Source organism: Manis javanica, chromosome 13 (assembly GCF_040802235.1).
Source record: "Manis javanica isolate MJ-LG chromosome 13, MJ_LKY, whole genome shotgun sequence".
NCBI lineage: Eukaryota > Metazoa > Chordata > Mammalia > Pholidota > Manidae > Manis > Manis javanica.
The window spans coordinates 100,834,176-100,853,545 of record NC_133168.1 but is presented as its reverse complement, the minus strand read 5'-3'; the positions used below and the strand labels follow the sequence as shown (position 1 = coordinate 100,853,545).

The 19,370-nt window shown below is 61.0% G+C and overlaps 3 protein-coding genes across 4 annotated transcripts; 1 reads left to right on the top strand and 2 right to left on the bottom strand.

Moving 5' to 3' along the window:
* The first annotated feature begins 108 nt into the window (after positions 1 to 108).
* On the top strand, positions 109 to 5,810 carry FSTL3 (follistatin like 3). 2 transcript variants are annotated; one of them, XM_037018102.2, is made up of 5 exons: positions 113 to 296; positions 1,511 to 1,696; positions 3,691 to 3,906; positions 4,320 to 4,547; positions 4,638 to 5,810. In XM_037018102.2, exons 1-5 carry the CDS (start codon positions 197 to 199, stop codon positions 4,685 to 4,687), a joined length of 780 nt encoding a protein of 259 aa, XP_036873997.1. In that variant the 5' UTR covers positions 113 to 196; the 3' UTR covers positions 4,688 to 5,810. The 2 variants fall into 2 exon arrangements, with proteins under 2 accessions (XP_036873996.1, XP_036873997.1); XM_037018101.2 differs by having other exon boundaries at positions 109 to 296; positions 4,320 to 5,810.
* A 1,003-nt stretch (positions 5,811 to 6,813) lies between these two features.
* On the bottom strand, positions 6,814 to 11,314 carry LOC108386599 (serine protease 57). Its single transcript, XM_017644547.3, has 5 exons — positions 11,224 to 11,314; positions 10,705 to 10,858; positions 10,017 to 10,161; positions 8,111 to 8,374; positions 6,814 to 7,053 (listed from the first exon to the last, which is right to left on the bottom strand). Exons 1-5 carry the CDS (start codon positions 11,300 to 11,302, stop codon positions 6,835 to 6,837), a joined length of 861 nt encoding a protein of 286 aa, XP_017500036.3. The 5' UTR covers positions 11,303 to 11,314; the 3' UTR covers positions 6,814 to 6,834.
* An 889-nt stretch (positions 11,315 to 12,203) lies between these two features.
* Positions 12,204 to 15,608, bottom strand: LOC108386601 (serine protease 57-like). The gene is made up of 6 exons (XM_073219526.1): positions 15,498 to 15,608; positions 14,956 to 15,058; positions 13,136 to 13,289; positions 12,906 to 13,041; positions 12,443 to 12,703; positions 12,204 to 12,356 (listed from the first exon to the last, which is right to left on the bottom strand). The coding sequence occupies exons 1-6, from the start codon at positions 15,606 to 15,608 to the stop codon at positions 12,204 to 12,206; spliced, it is 918 nt and encodes a 305-aa protein (XP_073075627.1).
* Positions 15,609 to 19,370: the final 3,762 nt, after the last annotated feature.

The window sequence follows — 19,370 nt, the reverse complement described above, 5'->3', positions numbered from 1 at the left end:
CGTGCCGGCGAGGCCCCTGCGCGCCCCGCGCACTGCCTCGCGTCCCGCCACTCACGCGCCCCGCCCCGGCCCGCCCCGCCCCGCCCGCGGCAGCGGGACCTTTATAGGGAGCGCCCGGCCGAGGCGCTGGGAAGTCGGTGCCGCCGCCCTCCTGCGCCCGCGCGTCTGCCGCGGACCGCCTCTGTCTGCGTTCGCCATGCGTCCCGGGGCGCCGGGGCCGCTGTGGCCGCTGCCCTGGGGGGCCCTGGCTTGGGCCGTGGGCTTCGTGGGCTCCGTGGGCGCGGACCCCGCGCCCGGTGAGTGGGGCGGCCGGAAGGGGCGGGGGCGGGCCACCCACGTGGGCCTGTCCGGAATGCGGGCCCGGGGGCGACATTGGGGGCGCCACAGGTCGAATCCGAAAGGGCTGGAGTTCCCCTCCCCCGGCCCCGAAGGGAGGGTCACCAGGAGTTCAGCGGAGCAGATGTGACTGCCTCAACTCCGCTCAAGAATAGTTGTGAGGACCGCTGACATTTATTGAGCGCTTAGTGTCTACCGCCTCCTTAAATTTGTACCAGTCCTGTAACGTGGGTACTCTTACCAAGCCCCTTTTCCCGATGGGGACCCTGAGGCGTAGGAGCGCACAGCTTGTAAGTGGCAAAGCCAGTATTCGCTCCCGGCCCATCTGGGTCCTGATGCCCCAGAGAGGCAGGGCTGGGCAGTTGGACCCAGGACCTCCAGCTGGGGTCTCAGATCTTCCCTGGGGTCTTTCGTAGGCAGGTGGGTCGTTGGGATCTCATACCTGCCACTTGTTGAGAGGCGCTGGCCAAGCAACATTCCCCTCCCCTGGCCTCAGTTTCCCCTCTTGTAAGATGGGTGCCAGGAACTGGTCCCCGGAAGGCATTCAGCACAGTGCCTGGGAACGAGTGAGTTCTCCGGGATGGGGGCTGTGGTGTTGCTGCCCCCATTTAAGGGTGAAGAAACTGAGGGTCATCCCCACCCCTCCAGGCAGCCCCACACCCGGGGAGAGCTGAGCCCCCTCCCCGAAGGCTGTGTCCCCGGGGAGACGGTGAGCTCATGCAAGGGGAATGTGCCCAAGTTGGAGTGAGTAAGGCGGGCCAGGCGAGGGGGGAGCCGGCAGGCGAGGGGGCTCCGCGTGCCCTCAGGCGCTGTCTAGACCAAGGGCAGAGGTGGAAGAGGCGGCTCCAGGCCCAGCAACCCTAACACCTCCAAGCTTCATCCAGCTCTGGGTGTTTGACTGGTTGGGCAGGATGCCAGGCCTGGAGCAAGGAGGGGAACTTCCCAGGACGGGTGGGGGTTGGCAGTGGAACTCAGAGAAGGATCTTAAAAGGAGCTACAGCCTGGGTGGAGACACCTGTGCAGTTCTCTGCCCTTCCTTCCCAGGCTGGGGCAGATCAATCCCTCTGTAATTACTTAGCACCAACTGTATGCATCCCTAGGGGCCTGGAGCTGGGTGCAAGGTCAAGGCTGAGGGTTGCGAATGGCCTGCTAGGAACTGCCCCCTCGCCCACAGGTGGTGTCTGCTGGCTCCAGCAGGGCCGAGAGGCCACATGTAGCCTGGTGCTGAAGACTGACGTGAGCCAGGCCGAGTGTTGCGCCTCTGGCAGCATTGACACCGCCTGGTCCAACTTCACCCACCCTGGGAACAAAATCAGTCTCCTGGGCTTCTTGGGCCTCGTCCACTGCCTCCCCTGCAAAGGTGAGACCCCAGGTGTCAGCCCCAGGCCAGGGTCACTGTGGTCAAAGGTGGACATCTAAGCAAATTCCTGGTCCTGGGGTGTGGAGGGGATCCCGGAGTCAGAGAGGAGTGCGGACTTGGGGTTTCCAGGCATAGCCTCCCTCAGCTGAGGACTCATGAAGCTCAGGACCCCACAGGTTTCCAGCCTCTAGGCCTTTGCTTACGCCAAGCCCTCTCCTGTATGTCCTTTCCCACCTGCATCCCATGTGGTGGAAGGCTCACACCTCACTCTTAGCTTCCTGACTGGCCACAGGGGTTTGTGATGCCACACTGTCTTCTCAGATACTTATCTGCCCTTAAGGCTGCAGATTCCAGGGGTCTGTGGTGGGTATGCAGCTGCATTTTAACAAACGTGTGCCTTCTGGACCCTGCCCTGAGAAATGCTGCCTCTTCCATCAGAGTAGGTGCTCTTGGCGGGCAGAATAAGTAAATCAAGACAAATTCTCTTCCCTGGAGGCTGCAAGGGGTTGGAGACGGTCCCAGGCCTCTGGAGTCAGGGCTGAACCCACAGGGACCCAGAGGGGAAATGGGGTCATGACTTAAAGGAGGTGGGCATTAGAGCTGGGGTGTTGGGGTATGATTAGGAGTTTACCAGCTGCAGAAAGGGTTGGGGAAAGCATCAAAGGAGACCAAGGTATGGGATTAGGCCTTGGGGGTGGGGTCAGGGCAGAGGAACGGAGGAGGCTGGAGCTGAGGGCTGCAGTCCCTAAGGCCGAGATGGGGAGCCGGCTGGCTGCGGGGATGTGATTAATCCCAGATCAGCCTAGCTGGGTGGTCTTGAACTCACTGCTATGTGCCCTGGCTCCCTCCAGAACCCCCTCTGGCTTTTGGGAGGAGGACAAAGTTAAAAATGTCCCTGGCCTGGGCATGAGATGGTCCAGAACCCCCCACCCACCCTGCACACACACCTCATCTGGCTTTGGGGATGAGAACTCAACCCCCACCCCAACTTCCCTTCCCGCTTGCGTGCAGCCAACCGGGTGGAGCGTTTCCAGATGTGCGTGTGGGCGGGCAGAGTGGGAGGCGCCCAGGTGCAGCCCACATGCCCTGGCAGGGGAGACATTGGGGGCTACGCCAGCGCATGTGCTCATTGCATGCTCACGCCCAACCCACAAGGTGGGTTTCCCGATCAGCCTTGCTTTACACATAGGGAAACTGGGGCTGGAGAGTAAACCCAAGCAACAGAACTGCTGAGGTCCATCGGGGGTCTGGCCTGGATTTTCATGTCGAAGTACCCCCGGTTCTCCTCAGCTCACAGATGTGATGAGACCTAGTTTTCAACTTTTTAAAAAAGGGGGCAAAACAGCCCCACCCCGTTTTGGGAGACCGCAGTGAGCCTGGGAGGGTTGAACAGCGCATTCCCAAGGGACCCGGGACCAGAATGGGGTCAGGCACCACGGAGAGAGACCTCCCCGTGCCAGACTTGCTTCCCTTTCCCTGCCTGAGAATGGGGGCTTGGAGGTAACCCTGGTTAGAAGGCTGGGCGGTGGGCAGTCGCTTCCCCAGGAGCTGCGTCCCTGCCAGGCGCCCACGGCCCGCCCTCCCCACGCCTCCTCCGGGGAGGTCCTGGCAAGCCCCGGGAACGCGCCGCCCGTACTCCCGGCCGCGCCTGGCGGGGTGGGGAGCGCCCTCGGGCTGACGCAGCGGGGCCCCCGCCGACCTTCCCAGAAACACGCGTAAATCCGGGAACACACGTCAGCCGAGCGTGTGGCCCGGCTGCAGGCCGACAGCGGCACTGGACCCCAAATTCCGGCAGAGACCCCGCCCGGAGTCTCTGAGCTCCGCTTCAGTCCCCGGCCCAGGCGCTGCCCCGGCTCCCCGTGCACCGGGCCGCGGCTGGCCTCGCACCCAAATCCGAGCCAACCCCACCCTCGTGGGGGCGCCGCGAACCCGGCAGGGTTCCGAGGACCTACGGCCTGGGTGCCTCCCAGCCCACGCGCGTGCTGTGTCCGCAGATTCGTGCGAGGGCGTGGAGTGCGGCCCCGGCAAGGCGTGCAGCATGCAGGGCGGCCGCCCGCGCTGCGAGTGCGCGCCCGACTGCGCGGGGCTCCTGGCGCGCCTGCAGGTCTGCGGCTCGGACGGCGCCACCTACCGCGACGAGTGCGAGCTGCGCGCCGCGCGCTGCCGCGGCCACCCGGACCTGCGCGTCATGTACCGAGGCAGCTGCCGCAGTACGTGGGGGCGGGGCCCGAGGGAGGGCGGGGCCCGCGAGTCCGGTCCCGAGGAGGGGCCGCGGTGCGCGGGGGCGGGGTCGCAGTGCTCCGTGGTTTTCACGGATTGGGGCGGAGCTTAAGGTAGGCGAGGCCCAGGTGGTGCCCTCGCCCGTGGACCCTAATAAAGGGAGTCTTTTCACTCCCGGGAGTGTCACTGGATTGGGTCTTTTGAGGAGTCAGGGGTGAGGAAGAGCCCGACTTTTGGAAAGGGGAAGCTCTGGGGCTCACATGGGGTGAGGGATACGGGCGCGTGACTCAGGGAGGGGCGCGGGGGGCGGGACCGGGTGTGGGCGGGCCCCGAGATGGGGGGCGGGGACTCCGGGTGGAACCGCGTGAGGGGCGGGACCCCCTGAGCTCGCTCCTCTCCGCAGAGTCGTGCGCCCACGTGGCGTGCCCGCGGCCGGAGTCGTGCGTGGTGGACCAGACAGGCAGCGCGCACTGCGTGGTATGTCGCGCGGCGCCCTGCCCCGCGCCCTCTAGCCCCGGCCAGGAGCTCTGCGGTAACAATAACGTCACCTATATGTCCTCGTGCCACCTGCGCCAAGCCACCTGCTTTCTGGGCCGCTCCATCGGCGTGCGCCACCCGGGCAGCTGTGCAGGTGCGGAGCGGGACGGGGAGCGGCTGCGGGGCGCAACCCCCAACCCCCCGCCGCGCCCCCATGCCTCTCTGCGCCCTCCTCCCTGTGCAGGCAGCCCCGAACCGGACGCTGAGTCGGAGGAGGAGGAGAACTTCGTGTGAGCCTGTGGGCCGGCCTGGGCCTGGCGTTCAGGGCCTCCCCGTTTTATTTATTGTCGCAGCAAAGTCTAATTTATGTCTCACGAGCGCTCCTCAGAGCCTGGACTGGGGCCGTTAGGGGAGCCTCGGAGTCCTCGCTAATATTTCGGAAGGACTGGGGGAAGGAGACCTGGGTGCGGGGCTGGTGGGTGGAACGCCCACCCCAGGGACCCTCCTGCCCAGCACCCCACCCATCTCCCTTGGGGATAATCCTTGATTATCACCTTCATCAAGAGGGCTGGGGTTTCCCTGCCAGCAATTAATGAAGAGGCCCTCCGGCCTTCTAGGACAAGGGCTTAGGGTTGAGGAGTGGTCCCCAGCCTGGCTGTGCACAACGTCAGAACATGCCCAGACACCAGCTGGCCAAGGAAGCAGCCACTACCGGGCCAAGAACTGCAGAGCTTACCTTAGCCGCTGCCTCGATTCCCCAGTGTGTGCTGGCAAAGCCCAGCTTGTACCCTGAGAGAGGGTGCTGTCCGTGCCCCCTGTTTCAGGCCTCAGGCAAGGAGAGGTCAGCATCCACCAGGAACAGGGTACCTGTCCGGGGGAGCCCAGTCCACTTAGGGTGGGACCTGGTGGGGCCTGTCAGCCCTTGCCCATCCACTGACCCAGGGTGGGGTGTAAATCAGGGTCCACTGCACACCTGGCCTCTGGAGCCACGTGTCTGAGCAGCACCCATAGTCTGCCGCCCTATCCGAGGTGAGGTCCGGACCCGGGACCGCTCAGTCCCATGCGGCCTGTCCTGGCCAGGCCTCTAGGTTCAGTTCCCGGCTGGATCCTCACCTTCCCGCAGGGCTCAGGGGCCTTGACACCAGCCAGATGCTGGAATTGGGACAGTTCCCTCCACTCTGTCAGTGTCACCTCCCTGTGACTGTGTGTAGGCCAAATGCTCAGCCCAGACGTGGGAGGCCCAGTGCACAGGTCCCCAGCTCGCTGAGTCCAGGACCACCCCATCACAGCCCCTGGAAGTGCCTTGTCTGTGACACCCAGAGAAGCACCTCTGGGGAGGTGGGTTGCCTGAGACCCAAGGCAACCTCCCCCACCCTGGGGTCCTGCCTCACCAAAGAAATAAAGACTCTAAAAGTCATGTGGGGTGTCAGGCCTGTGTTTGCCCCTTTGAGCTTCTGTGCCATTCCCCTGTGGTGGGGCATTACTAACCTGGGGGCTGGGGTGCTCTCTCAGTGGCAAGTGGGGGGCTCTGGAAGCATTGAGGGGAGAGACGTGGGCATATATATACCCCTGGGGCAGCCACTCTCCATCTCTGGTCCTCAGGGTCTGCCTCCGGGCAGTGGGCAACAGCCGGGGAGAGGGCCAAGGCAGGTGGGGGGCGAGGAGGAGAGAGGAGGCCTCTATAGGGCAGGGAAGGGAAGGAGGGATCAAGATGTCTGAGGGCAGCCCCAAGAAGCCACCTGGTTCAGGATCCAGAAACAGAGACCTGGCCTGGGGGTGTGGGGGGTGAGACAATAGCAATGATACAGTTAATAATAACACCTCAACAATAACTCCAGCTGGTACCTACCCAACCCTCCGTATGTGCCAGCCACCGTTTGTTCTAAGCATCTGCCAGAGAATGAGGACAGGCTTCATGTGGAGCTGGGACACCCCGAGACTCCACGCTGGGGACCTGGAGACCCCACCCTCTCTCAGTCTCGGTTTCCTGTCTATATGTGGGTGCATCAGCTAGAGGAACGGTGTTCCAGGCAGGGGGCACAGCAGGTGCCAAGACCGGGAGGCTGTCCAAGTGTGGGCTGTGGCGAGGGTGAACCCAGAGGGGTCAGCAGGGGAGGATGGAGAAGTGCCACGGGGCCTGAAGCTGGCATACCAGACTAGGGAGCAAATCAAGTGGCTCAAAGTGACACAGGTTGTGGCTTGAGGTCACTCAGGTCCATCAGCCACACTGAGACCGAGGGGTAGCTCGGGAATGTGAGTGGCAGGTGGAGGTGGACCATCGTGTCTGGTTGGTTAGCATTTTATTCAGTTATTTTGTCCCTTTTTGTTTGGAACGGACGCCCTCCCCCACCTCCAAGCCCTCCCCAGAAGGCTTCCCAGGGTTTGGGGGCCCCATGGATTCCCTGCCCCCACCACAAGAGTTTTCCAGGCTGGAGCTGTCTTCACCGTTCAGTGTCTGGTGTGCTCAGTGCCGCTGTAGGGACCCTGTGGTCCTGGGCAGGGGGCTGGGCTGGGGGCCGAACCACATCCCAGATCCAGGTCACAAAGGCAGACACCTGTGTGTACACATCAGGAGTCTTGGGGTCCCCACACCAGAGGCCAGAGAAGGAGACAAGACCGTGAGCCCGGTTCCTGCACACCAGCGGGCCCCCGGAGTCCGCCTGGGGGTGGAGGGAGAGCTGAGGTCAGGGTCCCTTCTCTGGGCCTCACTTTCCCTGTAGGAGCTTCTACTCCTCCTGACCCTGACCCTGACCCAGATGGAAATCTGACTGAGACCCTCCCCTGCCTCAAACCCCTTGCATGGCTCCCTAGTGCTCCCACCACAGAGACTAAGCTCCTCATCCTAGACTTCAAGGCCCCCACCCACCCGCCTGCCCTCCTCTCACTTGGTTCCAGCCACACCAGCCTTCCCGGTGTACCCGCAGAGAACCTAACTCCTTCCAGCTTCTGGGCTTTTGCATATTTTTGACAGCTGTTATTGCCCCTAATGGACACTGTTTATGTAAATATATGAGTCTGCAGCCCGCCATGCAACACACGGCCTGCGCAGCTGTACGCGGCAGCCCTCTGACCAGTCTCTGCACAGCATGCTTTCCCTCGGATCTTCTCAAGGCTCCTTCAGGACAGCTCAGAGGTGCTCTCAGAGAGGCCTCCTGAATGCTCATCCTAAAATTCCTGCCCTCCCACATCCCCTGCCCTCTGTGGTCCTGTCACCTGATTGTCCACTGACACCAGCTCTGACCCTATGAAGTAGGTACTACCGGTGTGGCAGTCTTACAGATGGAGAAAGTGAGGTCCAGAGAAGTAAGGTGACTTTTCCAAGGCCACACAGCTGGGAAGTGGCACAGTGTGACTTTGGACCCAGGCAGCTGGGCTCCTGAATCTCTGTTCTGAACCACTGCCCTCTCTTGCCTGGAACAGAACCTCGCAGGCTGTTTCTGCCTCGGCTTCAGGACCAGGGAAGCCATCGGTCCACACAGGGTTTCAGGAGCAGGAGCTCCTTCCTGGAGGTCTGTGACTGCCCCCTGCTGGACACTGCCTATAAACACACCAACCTGCGGCTCTGCAGCGCCCAGACCCGCCCAGCCCTACCGAGCAGCCCTGTAACCCTGGGCAACCCTCTGCCCTCCCAGGGCCCCAGGTCCAGCTCTGCCCTTTGCCGGGGACCTCAGTTTCCCCATACGCTAAGCGGGGTTGTGTGGAAAATGAGCGTCCTACCGAGCAGAAGCCCCGCCGCCGGCGGTCCCCACTCTGAGTGCAGAGCATGGCGGGACTCAGCTGGCCTTCCCACGAGCTGTTGCAGACACCCAGGCCCAGCACGCGGACCTCGGCCTCCATCAGCCCGGGTGGCAGCTCCTCAAAGTTGGACACGAAGCCCCAGCCGGCCACCCGGCACCGCGCCCCGGCCCTGAGGGGCCGGGAGTCCCGCCGTGGCAGTCCCAGTAGCCCCACTGCAGGACCCAACGTGGCAGAGCTGTTCAGCTGCGGGAGGAGAGCTGAAGTTAGGATCCCGAACCGCCACCGCGGCTCCTGCCTCGGTTTACGCGTCTGCGACATCCGGTCTCTTCCTGGCCTCGTAGAGCGAAATCAAGGCAGCCATGGCTAGGCTAGGCTATCAGAGGGCCCTGTTACTTCTGCCGCCACGTGCTCCCCACCGTCAGGCTTGCCCCATCAAACCAGGACTCCGTCATCCCGAGCCTCCAGGCCTCCAGTCTCACCTCCCAGCTGCCCAAATAGTCTTTCTAATCAGCATCTCCTTCCCTGCTCTAAGCACCCCCATGGCCTTCAGGATACAAGTTCTTAGCTCACCATTTAGCAACACCCACACTCCCCGCCTGGATTACCATTCCTATTCGGCCTTCTGGTCTCAGATGTCAACTCCTCCAGGAAGCCTTCCAAGACTTCCAGGTTGGAACAGGTGCCGCCTGTGTACTCCCATGTGGCCCTGTCAAGGCCGGTTTACCCAGCTGCCACCCCACTAGGCTGAGGGCTCTACAGGGCCAGCCCTGAGCTGTTTGTTCACGACGATGCCCCCAATACCCAGCACATGGCTGGTGCTCAACAATGAGTTATGGAATGAATAACTCGGCCCCTGGTTTTGGTACTCGCCGCCTGAGCTCGGGCACATCCCTGCCACCCCCAGCTTGGTTTCTCCATTTGCACAGTGCGATGGGTGAGCTGGAGCAGTGGGTCCCAGGCTTTGCGGTTTCACGGATGAGGCTCACATGCAAGCTCTGGCTGCTGCCCGCTGTGCCCCCTTCCTGTGGTCAGGACCTGCCCCAACTGCCACCACAGCTCTGGAGCTGCCGTGAGACCATACCACCCTCCTGTGCCCAGGAACCTGTTCCTGCCATGTGAATGCCTCTCCATTTCTCACCACCTTTGAAGGGAGGTTTGGGATGTTCTGTCTTGGAAACGGAGGCCCTGGAGGTGTGTGGGATTGAATTTGGGGCCTAGGTGAGAGCTTCCGGGTAGGCGGTCCCCCAAGCAGGAGGGGCTGTGTGGGCGGGGAGGGGAACTCACATTACGGGGAGGAGCTGCTACCCACCCACCCCACCCACCCCCGGCCCCTTGCAGGGCCGCAGGGGCAGAGGCTGGGGTCTTTCTGGGCCTGGAGTCTCATTTGTTCTTTGCACGTGAACACTGAGCACCTGCTGTATGTGATAAAGGACATAAAATCTGTGCTGTAGGGTCCGGAGGTGTGGCCAGGTGAAGGGGCAGTGGTTCTGGTGCTGCTGAGATGAGGGTGCAGGACAGGTGGGACAGGGTGAGGGGTGGCAAGACGGGGCAGGTTGCAGAATTGGGGGGTCGTTGAGGGAGGAGACATTTGTGCAGAGACATGACAGAGGTGAGGGACAAAGCCATGCGGTGAGTGGTGGCTGGGGCACCAGCAAGTGCAAAGGCCTGGAGGCAGCGTGCTCAGTGAGGAGGGGGTGTGCCTCGAACGGGAGCCGAGGGGAGAGCGTGGTAGGCGCAGAGGGCAGGCAGAGGGGGGACGTGACCTGTATTCTGTCTCCGGTGCTCACAAGACACTTTCAGCCGTTCTTAAAACATGTCCGATCGTGATGGGGGAGGCCAGGGACAGGCGGAGCCTGTGTCCAGAGCCCCCTGCCACGAAGCTCACCTGCAGCAGACAGATGTCATTGGCGTGGGTTGCAGGCTGATAGTCGGGGTGCCTGATGACAGCCGAGATGCCGAACTTCTGTTGTGTGGACTCTGAGGTGCGCAGGGTGTGGGCCCCAAGCACCACCAGGCCCTTTCGGGGGTCTCTGTGGGGGAGGAGGGAACACAAGTGAGACCAGGCTCAGGGCTGCTCATCATAGGCCTCGATCCCCACCTCTGTGAAATGGGGGTGAAGTGACCCAAGCCATCCTCACGCCACTTCGCCGTAATAATTGTGTTTATTACCATTCCCACCCAACGATTATGGTATTCACTCCAAGAGTCCCAGTGTGAATGTGAATAGTTGTTACAGAAACATACTCAGAATGAATAGAGTACTTACTGTATTCACACAATCCCACCTCAATCATAATGCTCCAGTGTCACTTAACGTTAACCACAACATGCTGAGAATGAGCAGGGCAAAGATGTCGTCTACTTATGTGTGGGCGGCTCCGCCCTGTCCCCCTTCCTTTGTTGTCAGGAAGGCCCGCCCCAACCCAGAGGGCCCATCCTGGGCCATCCTGGGCCACCTTGAGGCGTTGGGTCCACCCCCCTATGCCCTGCCTGGAACACAGCAACACCCCCACCAGAGACACCCCCTGGGCAGTGTCCTGGGGGCCGCAGCAGGTGGGGGGAGGGGGGCTCACCTGCCAGCAAAGCAATGGGCAGCGGAGACCACCCAGCGGGCACGGAGCAGGAAGCCCCCACAGTGGTGCTGGCCCTCGAAGCTCACAGATGCCATGTACGGCCGGGAGTGGGGGGTCACCTCATGGCCCCCAATGATCCGAGCCCCCCAGGAGCCTGCAGGTGGGGCGGGGGACTGTGTCAGGGGAGGGGCAGGAAGACGGCTCCTGGGGGCAGTGCAGACAAGGGACAGCGTCGGAGTCAGGCTTGGGGAGAAAGAGGCAGAGGTGGACAGAGACAGAGATGAAAAGAGAGACACAGAGATGCAGAGAACAGAGAGGGTCCCAGGGTAGTTCTAGGAGGGGGCCCGGACCCCAAAGAACATGGGCCTGGGCCTGGCCAAGACCCCCGCTGGGCCTCCTGCCCCACTGCCAGCTGAGGCCCAGGAAGAGCAGCCTTCCAGGGGGCTGAGTAGCTACAGCAGGCTGTGGGCCCTTATATGGGGGCCTGGCGGGCTTGGGCTGGCCCTCAGGGGTCCTCACCTGGGGGTCTCATTGGCAGCAGCAGGGCGGCAGCCACTGTCAGCAGCAGATGTTCCTGACCCCCCATCCCAGGCACCATGGCTGCTGCAGGCCGGCGTCTCCCTGGAGAGCTGTGGGCAGGGCCCCACCCCACCCTCACCAACGGCCCTCTGTGGGCTGTGGTCGGGGGCCCCACTCCCCACCGGCAACGCCGGCTCTGAGGTACGCTTCTGGGAAATAATGATTAAACCGCCCAGGGCTGTGGATGGCGATCAAGACTCCAGGGCGGCCAGGAAACAGGGCAGTGGGCAGGCAGCAGGTCCCAGCAGGCCACCCACTAGGGCAACCCTTGCTCTGTCAGGCCATGAGACCCCGAGGCCTCTTACCTGCTCTGTGCCTCAGTTTACCCAGCATCTGCCCACTGACCATGTGCACGGAGCTTCCTGCAGCAGCTGGTAAACAGCCAATGCATAAAGCCCACAGCTGCCCCTCGGGGCTGTGGGGGGAGGCTGTCCAGTAGCTCGGCAGGCCTGGCCCGCCTGTCCTGGCCCCACCCCTTTCCCCACCTGCAACCAGCACTGACCTCAGGGCTGTGAGGACAATGGAAGGCCAGGCCCAGGAAAACACTGTGATCATTGCTGTCTGTGTTGTATTTATTGAGCACCTACTGAATGCCAGCCTCTGGCAAGAACTGGAGATAAAACATGGCCTGTGCCAAGAGACCACCCTCCACAGAACTGGTGTTCTGTGGGGCTGGGGGCACGGATCTGGCAGTTTGGGTTCCCAGCCAAAGCCCAGGCTCTGGTGACCCAAAGACTGGCAGAGAATGACAGGTGTGGGTTGTTCTGGGCCTCGGGTGAGGGACTGGGAGCTTCTGCAGCCTGGAGGTGAACGGGAGGGTGGCAGGGCCTCGGTAGGCCCCCATGGACACACAGGTTGGAGCCTCTGCAGCCTGGAAGAAGCTTTATTGAGGTCCGAGTCCCCCACGACCCACCCACCCATCAGTAATGCTGCAGCACGTCCCTGACCCAAGACACATAGGTGGAGATGCGGGTGTAGACATCTGGAAAGCGGGAGTCCCCACACAGCATGAAGGAGAAGGACACCAGGCCCTGCAGCCGGCCCCGGCAGAAGAGGGGGCCGCCAGAGTCACCCTGTGGGGAGAGGGTGAAGGGGTCACAGCGGGCACTGGGGCAGGTGCCTGATGCCCCCCGGGCTTGTTCTGCCGCGGTGGGCTCACCCCGCACACGCCACGCTGCTCCCGGGAGCCTGCGGAGGCACAGAGCATGTCTCGTGTCAGGGCGCCACCCCAGGATGCATTGCAGGTGTCCAGGGCCTGGACGACCACGGCGGCCTCCATCAGTGCCACAGGGGGATCGTCGTGGCCCGTGGTGTCGCCCCAGCCCATCACCTGGCATCGCGACCCTGGGCGCAGCACGAGGTTCCGGTGGGGCAATGGCGTGGGGAGGACAGAGAGGGTGAGGCGGGCCGGGGCGTGGAGCTGGTGGTGGGAGAGACCAGGGGGTGGGGACAGAGACAGCGAGAGAGACGGAGACAGGCAGAGAGGCAGGAATAAACAGGGTGCTAACGATAATGACACCCCCCCCAGCCAGCCCCTGCCCCAGATGTGTCCAGAGCCCCTTCACAGGTGTTTTCCAGTCCACCCTCCCTTAGTGGGGCTGCCCCTCCAGCCCGCCTGCCACCTTGAGGAGCTGCAGGTCGTGGATGTCCAGCTGGGCATCATAGAGGGGGTAGGGCACAACCCGGGTGATGCGGAAGACCTGCTGGGTGGGCTCCGCCGCGTGCAGGTTGTGGGCCCCGAGGACCACCCGGAAGGTGCTGAGGTTCCTGCTGAGGGAGGCGTGGGGATGGCGGGTGGAGGCCGGAGCACCCTGGACCTGCAGCCCACCCCCTGGAGGCCCTAGCCGCTCACCTGGTCACCTCACAGTGGGCAGCGGTCAGCACCCAGCGCGGATGCAGCAGGATGGCCCCACAGAGGTGCTCCTCGCCCAGCTGCAAGGATGCCATGGAGGGCTGCGAGTGAGGCGCCGCCTCATGGCCCCCCACGATCCTGCCTTGCAGGGTCCCTGTGGGCACAGCCTGGTGAGTGAGGGGCCTGTGACGGCACCCCAGTGTGCCAGCTCTCACACATGCCTGGCACTTCTAAGTGACCGCAAGTCTCCTGGCTGTTGCAAGGAGCCGTCCCAAACAGGGCACCTTAAAGCAGCAGATTGATTGTGACAGTTCTGGGGGTGGGGGTCCACACAGGCCTTGCCTCCCTAAATCCAGGGGGCAGAGCTGGCTCTTCTGGGGGCCCCAGGAGAACTGTGTCCCCCTCTTCCAGCTTCTAGAGGCACCGTGGCCTTGGCTTGGGGCCCCTTCTCCGTCTGCACGTCCGGCAGGGCCACGTCTTCCCGTCTCTCTGACTCTGACCTCCTGCCCCCCTCATAGGGACCCTCGTGAGGACCCTGGGCCCCGGGACCCCAGGGCCACCCCCATCTCAGGGGCCTTAACTAATCCCCTCTGTGAGTCTCTCTGCCAAGTGAGGGGACAACGTCAGTTCCGGAACTGACATGGGGATGCCTTTGGGGCTGTATTTAAGAACCACCATCCCTGTGTTAATTGGGCTACACTGCTGTCAGAGCCCCATTGACAGATGAGCAAACCGAGGCATGGCGCCTTGAAAGGCAGGGTTGGGGTGGAACCAGCTGGTTTGGAGGGAACCAGCCCTGTGGCACGTGGATGTCTGGATTTTAGCGCAGGGTGGGCCAATTCTAAGCTCTGAGCTTGTGATGATGTTACAGCAGCCGCTGGAGACCAAAACCAACCCCAAGGAAGCAGAGGGAATGGAAACCAAGAGGTCAGAATTGTTCCCGGGCCTCAGCTGGGGTTGGACCTCTCCTTGGGAGACCGTCGGGTGGCTTCCACCCACTCTGGGCCCCTGGGCTGTGCTGTCACGGCCGTGTCCTCAGACCTCGGTTGGATGCCCCATCACATGCCCTGGGGGGGTTGGTACCAGTATTACCCCAAGTGGCAGGTGTGGGCAACCTCATTTAGTCCAAGAGCAGCCCAAGAATGTTGGGACTGTTTGTCTCTCCATGTTACTGACAGGGAGATTGAGGCAGAGAGAGGTCAAGTGCCTTGTCCAAGGTCACACAGCGAGGGGGTGATGGGGCCAGGATTGCAGTCTCAGGACAGCCCCTTTGTTTCTGTCTGGGGTCGATTCTACCCACAGCCAGGCCCATTTCCTTCCCATCTGGTGAGCAGTTGAGAAACATAACTGTCCCTCATGGTCCCAAAGAACCAAGATCCCCAAAGCCCCGAGGAGTGGGCCAGGTGGGGGCCAGTGTTTCCATTCCCCAAACTGAGGCCTAAAGAAGGCAGCCTGACTCATCTGGGGCTGCTCAGCAGAGGGTCTTGAGCCCAGAACTCCTGGCCTGTAGTCCCTGAAGGGCCTTTCCATGGAGGATTTGGGTGGCTTCCCCAGTCAGGGCAGACTCAACAGCTGTAATGGTGATGACAAGGATGATAATAATAGTAACCCCCTTTGCTTTTGTTATTGATTTGTTAGAGCTCTTTATATATTGAGGAGATTGACTCATGGTAGCATGAGTGAACAACTTTCAGGTACAGAGGACGTAGCCTCCCTGGGAGTGCGTTTGGATTCTGATGGTCTGGAGACAGTACCTGAGGCTGAACTGGCCAGAGCTGGGTGGCTCCATCACACCCCCAAATGGTCCCTATCCCCCTTACCTGCAAGGGCTGGGGCTCCCAGGACCATGGCGCAGGCCAGAAGGACAGCAGGGGTCATGGCTCCCAGCATGCTGATCCCCGCAGGGCCTGATGTGGGCTGGGCCTGTGGTTCAGGGTTATGAAGTGGGGCAGGGGGTGCTCCGGAGTCCCTTCCCTCTGGGATATGGTCCCTCGTGCATCCGGCTCGCCCCTTCCCGGCCCCTTCTGGGGGCTTGTGAAATGCAGGGTTACAGCACCAACGGTTCCCAAGGGGCTGGCCCTGGGGGTGCAGGAGACCAAGTGGGAGTGAGAAAGGGGTAAGCCCAGGCCCCAGGCTGGCTCAGCGCCCCTCCGTTCTGATGCAGGTTGCAATGGCAGGACAATCAAGGCGATTCCCCTCATTACTGACATTGACTCCCTGACCCTTGTACCGGCACGCATTTCCTCCCTTACAAGGGCCCCTTTCATCCCCCCTCCTAGCAGCTAAAGAAACTGCAGCACAGGGAAGCCGTGGATGTTCTTGGGGGTCACAGCTTGTGAGAGGTGCTGAGTGTCTTGCTCACCCCTCGATAGGTGCTTGTGGAGCGACCGCCGGTCAGGAGTTGCTGGTGCAGAAGCTGCAGGTCCCAGAGATGTCTACCCAGGTCCCACTGGATCCAGCCCAGAGGCGGCATGCAGTTGGCGCCCGCGGCCCAGCCCAGAGGGAGTCACACGGCGTGTTCAGCACCTGCCCTGGAGCAGGGTGGGCGGTCAGTGTTCGGTCGGTACATGGCGCCTTCCTCACACCAGAGCAGCAGGAGAATTCCAGGCATGAAGGAGAGGTGTGTGGGGGTGGGGTGGGGGGGGTCAGGAAACTCTGAAAATCTGAGAAAAGCTCAAAATCCTCTCAGAAACCCCTGGACTCAGTGTGGGAGCCAGGGACCCTGAGCCCACCCTTCTGAGCCCCTCTCTGTGACCCTTGGCCCCTGTGTGCCTATTTTTCCCCATCTGTGCACAGGGTTGGTAGCAACAGTCAAGGCATGGGAAGGTGCTTAGGGCAGGCACAGCCTTTGACCCTTTCCTTAAAACCAGGCCTCATTTTTTAATCCCATTCAATGCCCGTTCCCAGGACATTGTTGCTTATTTCCTGAAACGAGAGGTGGCTGCCTCAAGAATAAACAGCCAGCCCAGCAACCTGGATGGAATACAGGTCCTGCTCATGTAGGGCCCAGACAGATGCGGTCCGACCCAGACCCGGGCTTGGCAGAGAGCCAGCAAGGGATGTGTGGGGACCCCAGGGCAGGCCGCCCCACCCATGGGTAAGTGAGGCTGGATCAGCACCTCCATCACCTCTGGGGTTCCTGCCCGGCAAGAGTACTTGGGGATGCAGCTTGGCCACTGTTGGGGTCCACAGTTCTCTGCGCCCATCTCCCCCTCTGGGGGACAGGTGGCCCCGGGGCATCTGTGGGCATCCAGGGCAGATGTCAGCAAGGGGTGGGTATCCTGGGGGCCCCGCTGTTTGCTCACCTGCACCCTTGACCCTAGCACTGCCCTTCCATGGGGAGAGTCCATGAAGACAGTGGAGAGAAGGGAGCCTCCTGCACTGTTGGTGGGGCTGGAAATGGGTACAGCCACTGTGGAAAGCAGTACAGAGGTTCCTCAAAATCTAAAAGTAGAAATATAATTTGACCCAGTAACCACTCCTAGGAATTTACCCAAAGAAAACAAAATCACTGAATCGAAAAGATATGTGCACCCCTATGTTTACCGCAGCACTATTTACAATATCCAAGATATGGAAGCAACGTAAGTGTCCATCAGTAGATGAATGGATAAAGAAGATGTGGTGCATATACACAATGGAATATTATTCAGCCATAAGAAAGAAAAAAAAGTTCTGCCATTGGTGACAACATGGATGGACCCAGAGGGTATTATGCTCAGTGAAATAAGCCAGGCAGAGAAAGACAAATACCATATGATTTCATTTATTTGTGGAGTATAACAACAAAGCAAAACAGAAGGAACAAAACAGCAGCAGACCCACAGACACTGAGAAGGGACTGCTGGTTCCCATGGGGGAGGGGCTGGGAGGGGGGAGGGGGGAGAGGGGATAAAGGGGCACAAAAATTCTCAATCATAATGTAGCGTGGTCACGGGGTTGGTAGTACAGCATGGAGAATACAGCCAGTGATTCTGTAACATCTCCTATGTAGACAATAACTGCACTAGTAGGGGTGAGAGTTTAATGATGTGGATAACTGTTGAACCACTGTGTTGTGTGTATACTTGAAACCAATATAAGATTGTATATCAATGGTATTTCAATAATAAAATAATGAAAACAGTGGAGATGTGAAACCATTCATCCCATGTGTGGATACTGGGCGCCTGCTGTATGCTGACCCTGTATGGCAGGGACACATTTCTGCCCCGTGGATGCAGAAATAACGTGTGGGTAGGTGGCACTGTCCACCAGGAGAGTGGGTGGGAAAGGAGCTATGGGCGAAGCAACCTGAGGATAGGCAGGGGGCAGGCATGCGGAGGAGAGGGCAGGGAAACCCCACCAGGGGACAGCCGGGCAGGTGTTCCTGCAGGAGGCGCAGTGTGTCTGGGGGGCCCACGCTGGGTGTGGGGTTGGGGCGAGAAGGGCTCCTCAAGGGCCCAGCTGCCGGGCACTGGGGAGCCACCGGAGGCGCTTGAGTCGGGGCAGGTGGGAGGCCTGGGAGGCTGAGGGGTGGCTGGGGGACACAGAGCCTGAGCTGGGGGCATGTGGGTGTTCTGTGACTCAGGGACAGGGGAGGAGTGGGTCTGGGGCCCATGGGAGCCCACAGTGAGGTGCCCCTGGAGTCCGTGGACCCCAGAGGATATCCAGGGGTGGCTAGAGCTGCAAGGTGGGCTCAGAGCAGGGGTGGGGGTCAGGACAGGGCCCTGGGGTGGCAGCCAAGGAGGGGGCAGGGCTCCAGCCCCTTGAGCAGATAGGAGGGGCAGTGGGTGGTGTGGATGCCTCCCCGGGCAGCAGAAGGCCAGCTGAAGCCCAATGCCCTGGCCAGTTATGCATTGCCCGTCTCCCCTCCACAACTTGGCTGAGGCTGTACCTGCTGCCACTGGGATGCCCAACCCCCTCTCTGCCTGGTGCCACCTGAAGACTGGCTCCCTGGAAGCCTGCCTGGAGTGTGGGTGTTGGGATCCTCATGCACAGCTTGAGAGCCTAGTGGAGGACTTTGGTGTTTGAGCTGCCCTGGGGAGTTTGGGCTGGACAAGGAGGATGCACATGACGTATGGGGATGGACAGAAATGCCCCCAGCAGCCCCTCTCCATCACCACCCCTCCTCCTCCTAGCAGTGCCAAGCACACAGTAGGTGCTCAACAAATCTTTTTGAACTGAATGGACACAGAACCGCTCGCAGCTCGCTTTTGCTGAGTGCCTAGCATAGTGGCAGGGGGTCAAATCCGGCCCAGTGCCTGTTTTGTAAATAAAGTTTTATTGGCACACAGCCACAAGGATGCAGTTTCCTTATGCCTCTGGCTGATTTCTCACTGCTATGGCAGAGCCGAGTCGTTGAGACACAGACCATCTGGTTTGCAATGCCGAAAATATTTACTCCCTGGCCTTTTACTGAAAAGGTTTGCCAAACCCTGAGCTAGTATGTGCTAGGCCCTGTTCCCAAGCCCTTTGTGTTTACGCTCTCTGTGAAACTTCCCGACAACCCTGGGAGGAGGGGAAGTGAGGCCCAGAGAAGTTCAGAAGCAGACCCAGGGTCACACAGCATGTACGGAGCTGAGCTGGCACCAAATCTGGGTGCGATGTTTCTCAGGGTCTTTTTGCTTGTTCTGTGCTTGCTGATTGGTCTCACATTTTAGTGCTAAATGAATGCGCGTTCCTGGTAAAGACAGGGTGTGGCGGGTCATAAAGGAGACGACAGTGCCACCCCCAATGCGGGCAGCATGCAGAGCTTCACACAGCTCTCCCCTTACACACACAGCTAGGTGTGCAGCACCTGCCGAGTACAGCCACTGTACAGGAAAACCAAGGTACCTGGAAGGATCCCCCTCTCCTGCCAACCCCCAGACCCCGGAGGGCTAGCTAGGGGCCAGTGACTCGCGTTCTTATAGGAACCCAGGAGGTGGGGTCCACTATCTGCACGTTGGCAGGCAAGTGGGAGCCACAAGGTGATATGTGCAGCATGAAGGACTCAAGGTAGACCGTGGGGAGTCAAGGGGAACCCTAGCCTGGACCCCAGGTGGGGCTTTGCTCTGAACTCCAACCTGAGTGCCTGGCTACCCACACAGTGTCACCCCTTGTCACTCCCCAACCCTGTGGATGTCAGTGTGTCCTTCCAGGGCCTCAGGCTGGAGAGGGGCACCCCGATGGCTGTCATCCTACGCCCCGTTCAAAGGCTGCCCCTTCAAAAACCATCCAGAACCCAACCATCTCAATCTGGTGCAGCCTCAGC

What these genes read in the sequence shown, in the direction of transcription:
- FSTL3 (XM_037018101.2), top strand. Translation starts at nt 197, where the DNA reads ATGCGTCCCGGGGCGCCGGGGCCGCTGTGGCCGCTGCCCTGGGGGGCC. An exon ending in CCACTGCCTCCCCTGCAAAG is followed by an intron (nt 1,697 to 3,690) that starts GTGAGACCCCAG and finishes CTGTGTCCGCAG; the next exon opens with ATTCGTGCGAGGGCGTGGAG. An exon ending in GTACCGAGGCAGCTGCCGCA is followed by an intron (nt 3,907 to 4,319) that starts GTACGTGGGGGC and finishes TCCTCTCCGCAG; the next exon opens with AGTCGTGCGCCCACGTGGCG.
- LOC108386599 (XM_017644547.3), bottom strand. Translation starts at nt 11,302, where the DNA reads ATGGTGCCTGGGATGGGGGGTCAGGAACATCTGCTGCTGACAGTGGCT. An exon ending in GCTGCCAATGAGACCCCCAG is followed by an intron (nt 10,859 to 11,223) that starts GTGAGGACCCCT and finishes CCCCACCTGCAG; the next exon opens with GCTCCTGGGGGGCTCGGATC. An exon ending in ATGACATCTGTCTGCTGCAG is followed by an intron (nt 8,375 to 10,016) that starts GTGAGCTTCGTG and finishes CTCCTCCCGCAG; the next exon opens with CTGAACAGCTCTGCCACGTT.
- LOC108386601 (XM_073219526.1), bottom strand. Translation starts at nt 15,608, where the DNA reads ATGCCGCCTCTGGGCTGGATCCAGTGGGACCTGGGTAGACATCTCTGG. An exon ending in CCACAAGCACCTATCGAGGG is followed by an intron (nt 15,059 to 15,497) that starts GTGAGCAAGACA and finishes CCTGAACCACAG; the next exon opens with GCCCAGCCCACATCAGGCCC. An exon ending in GGGAGCCCCAGCCCTTGCAG is followed by an intron (nt 13,290 to 14,955) that starts GTAAGGGGGATA and finishes CTGTGCCCACAG; the next exon opens with GGACCCTGCAAGGCAGGATC.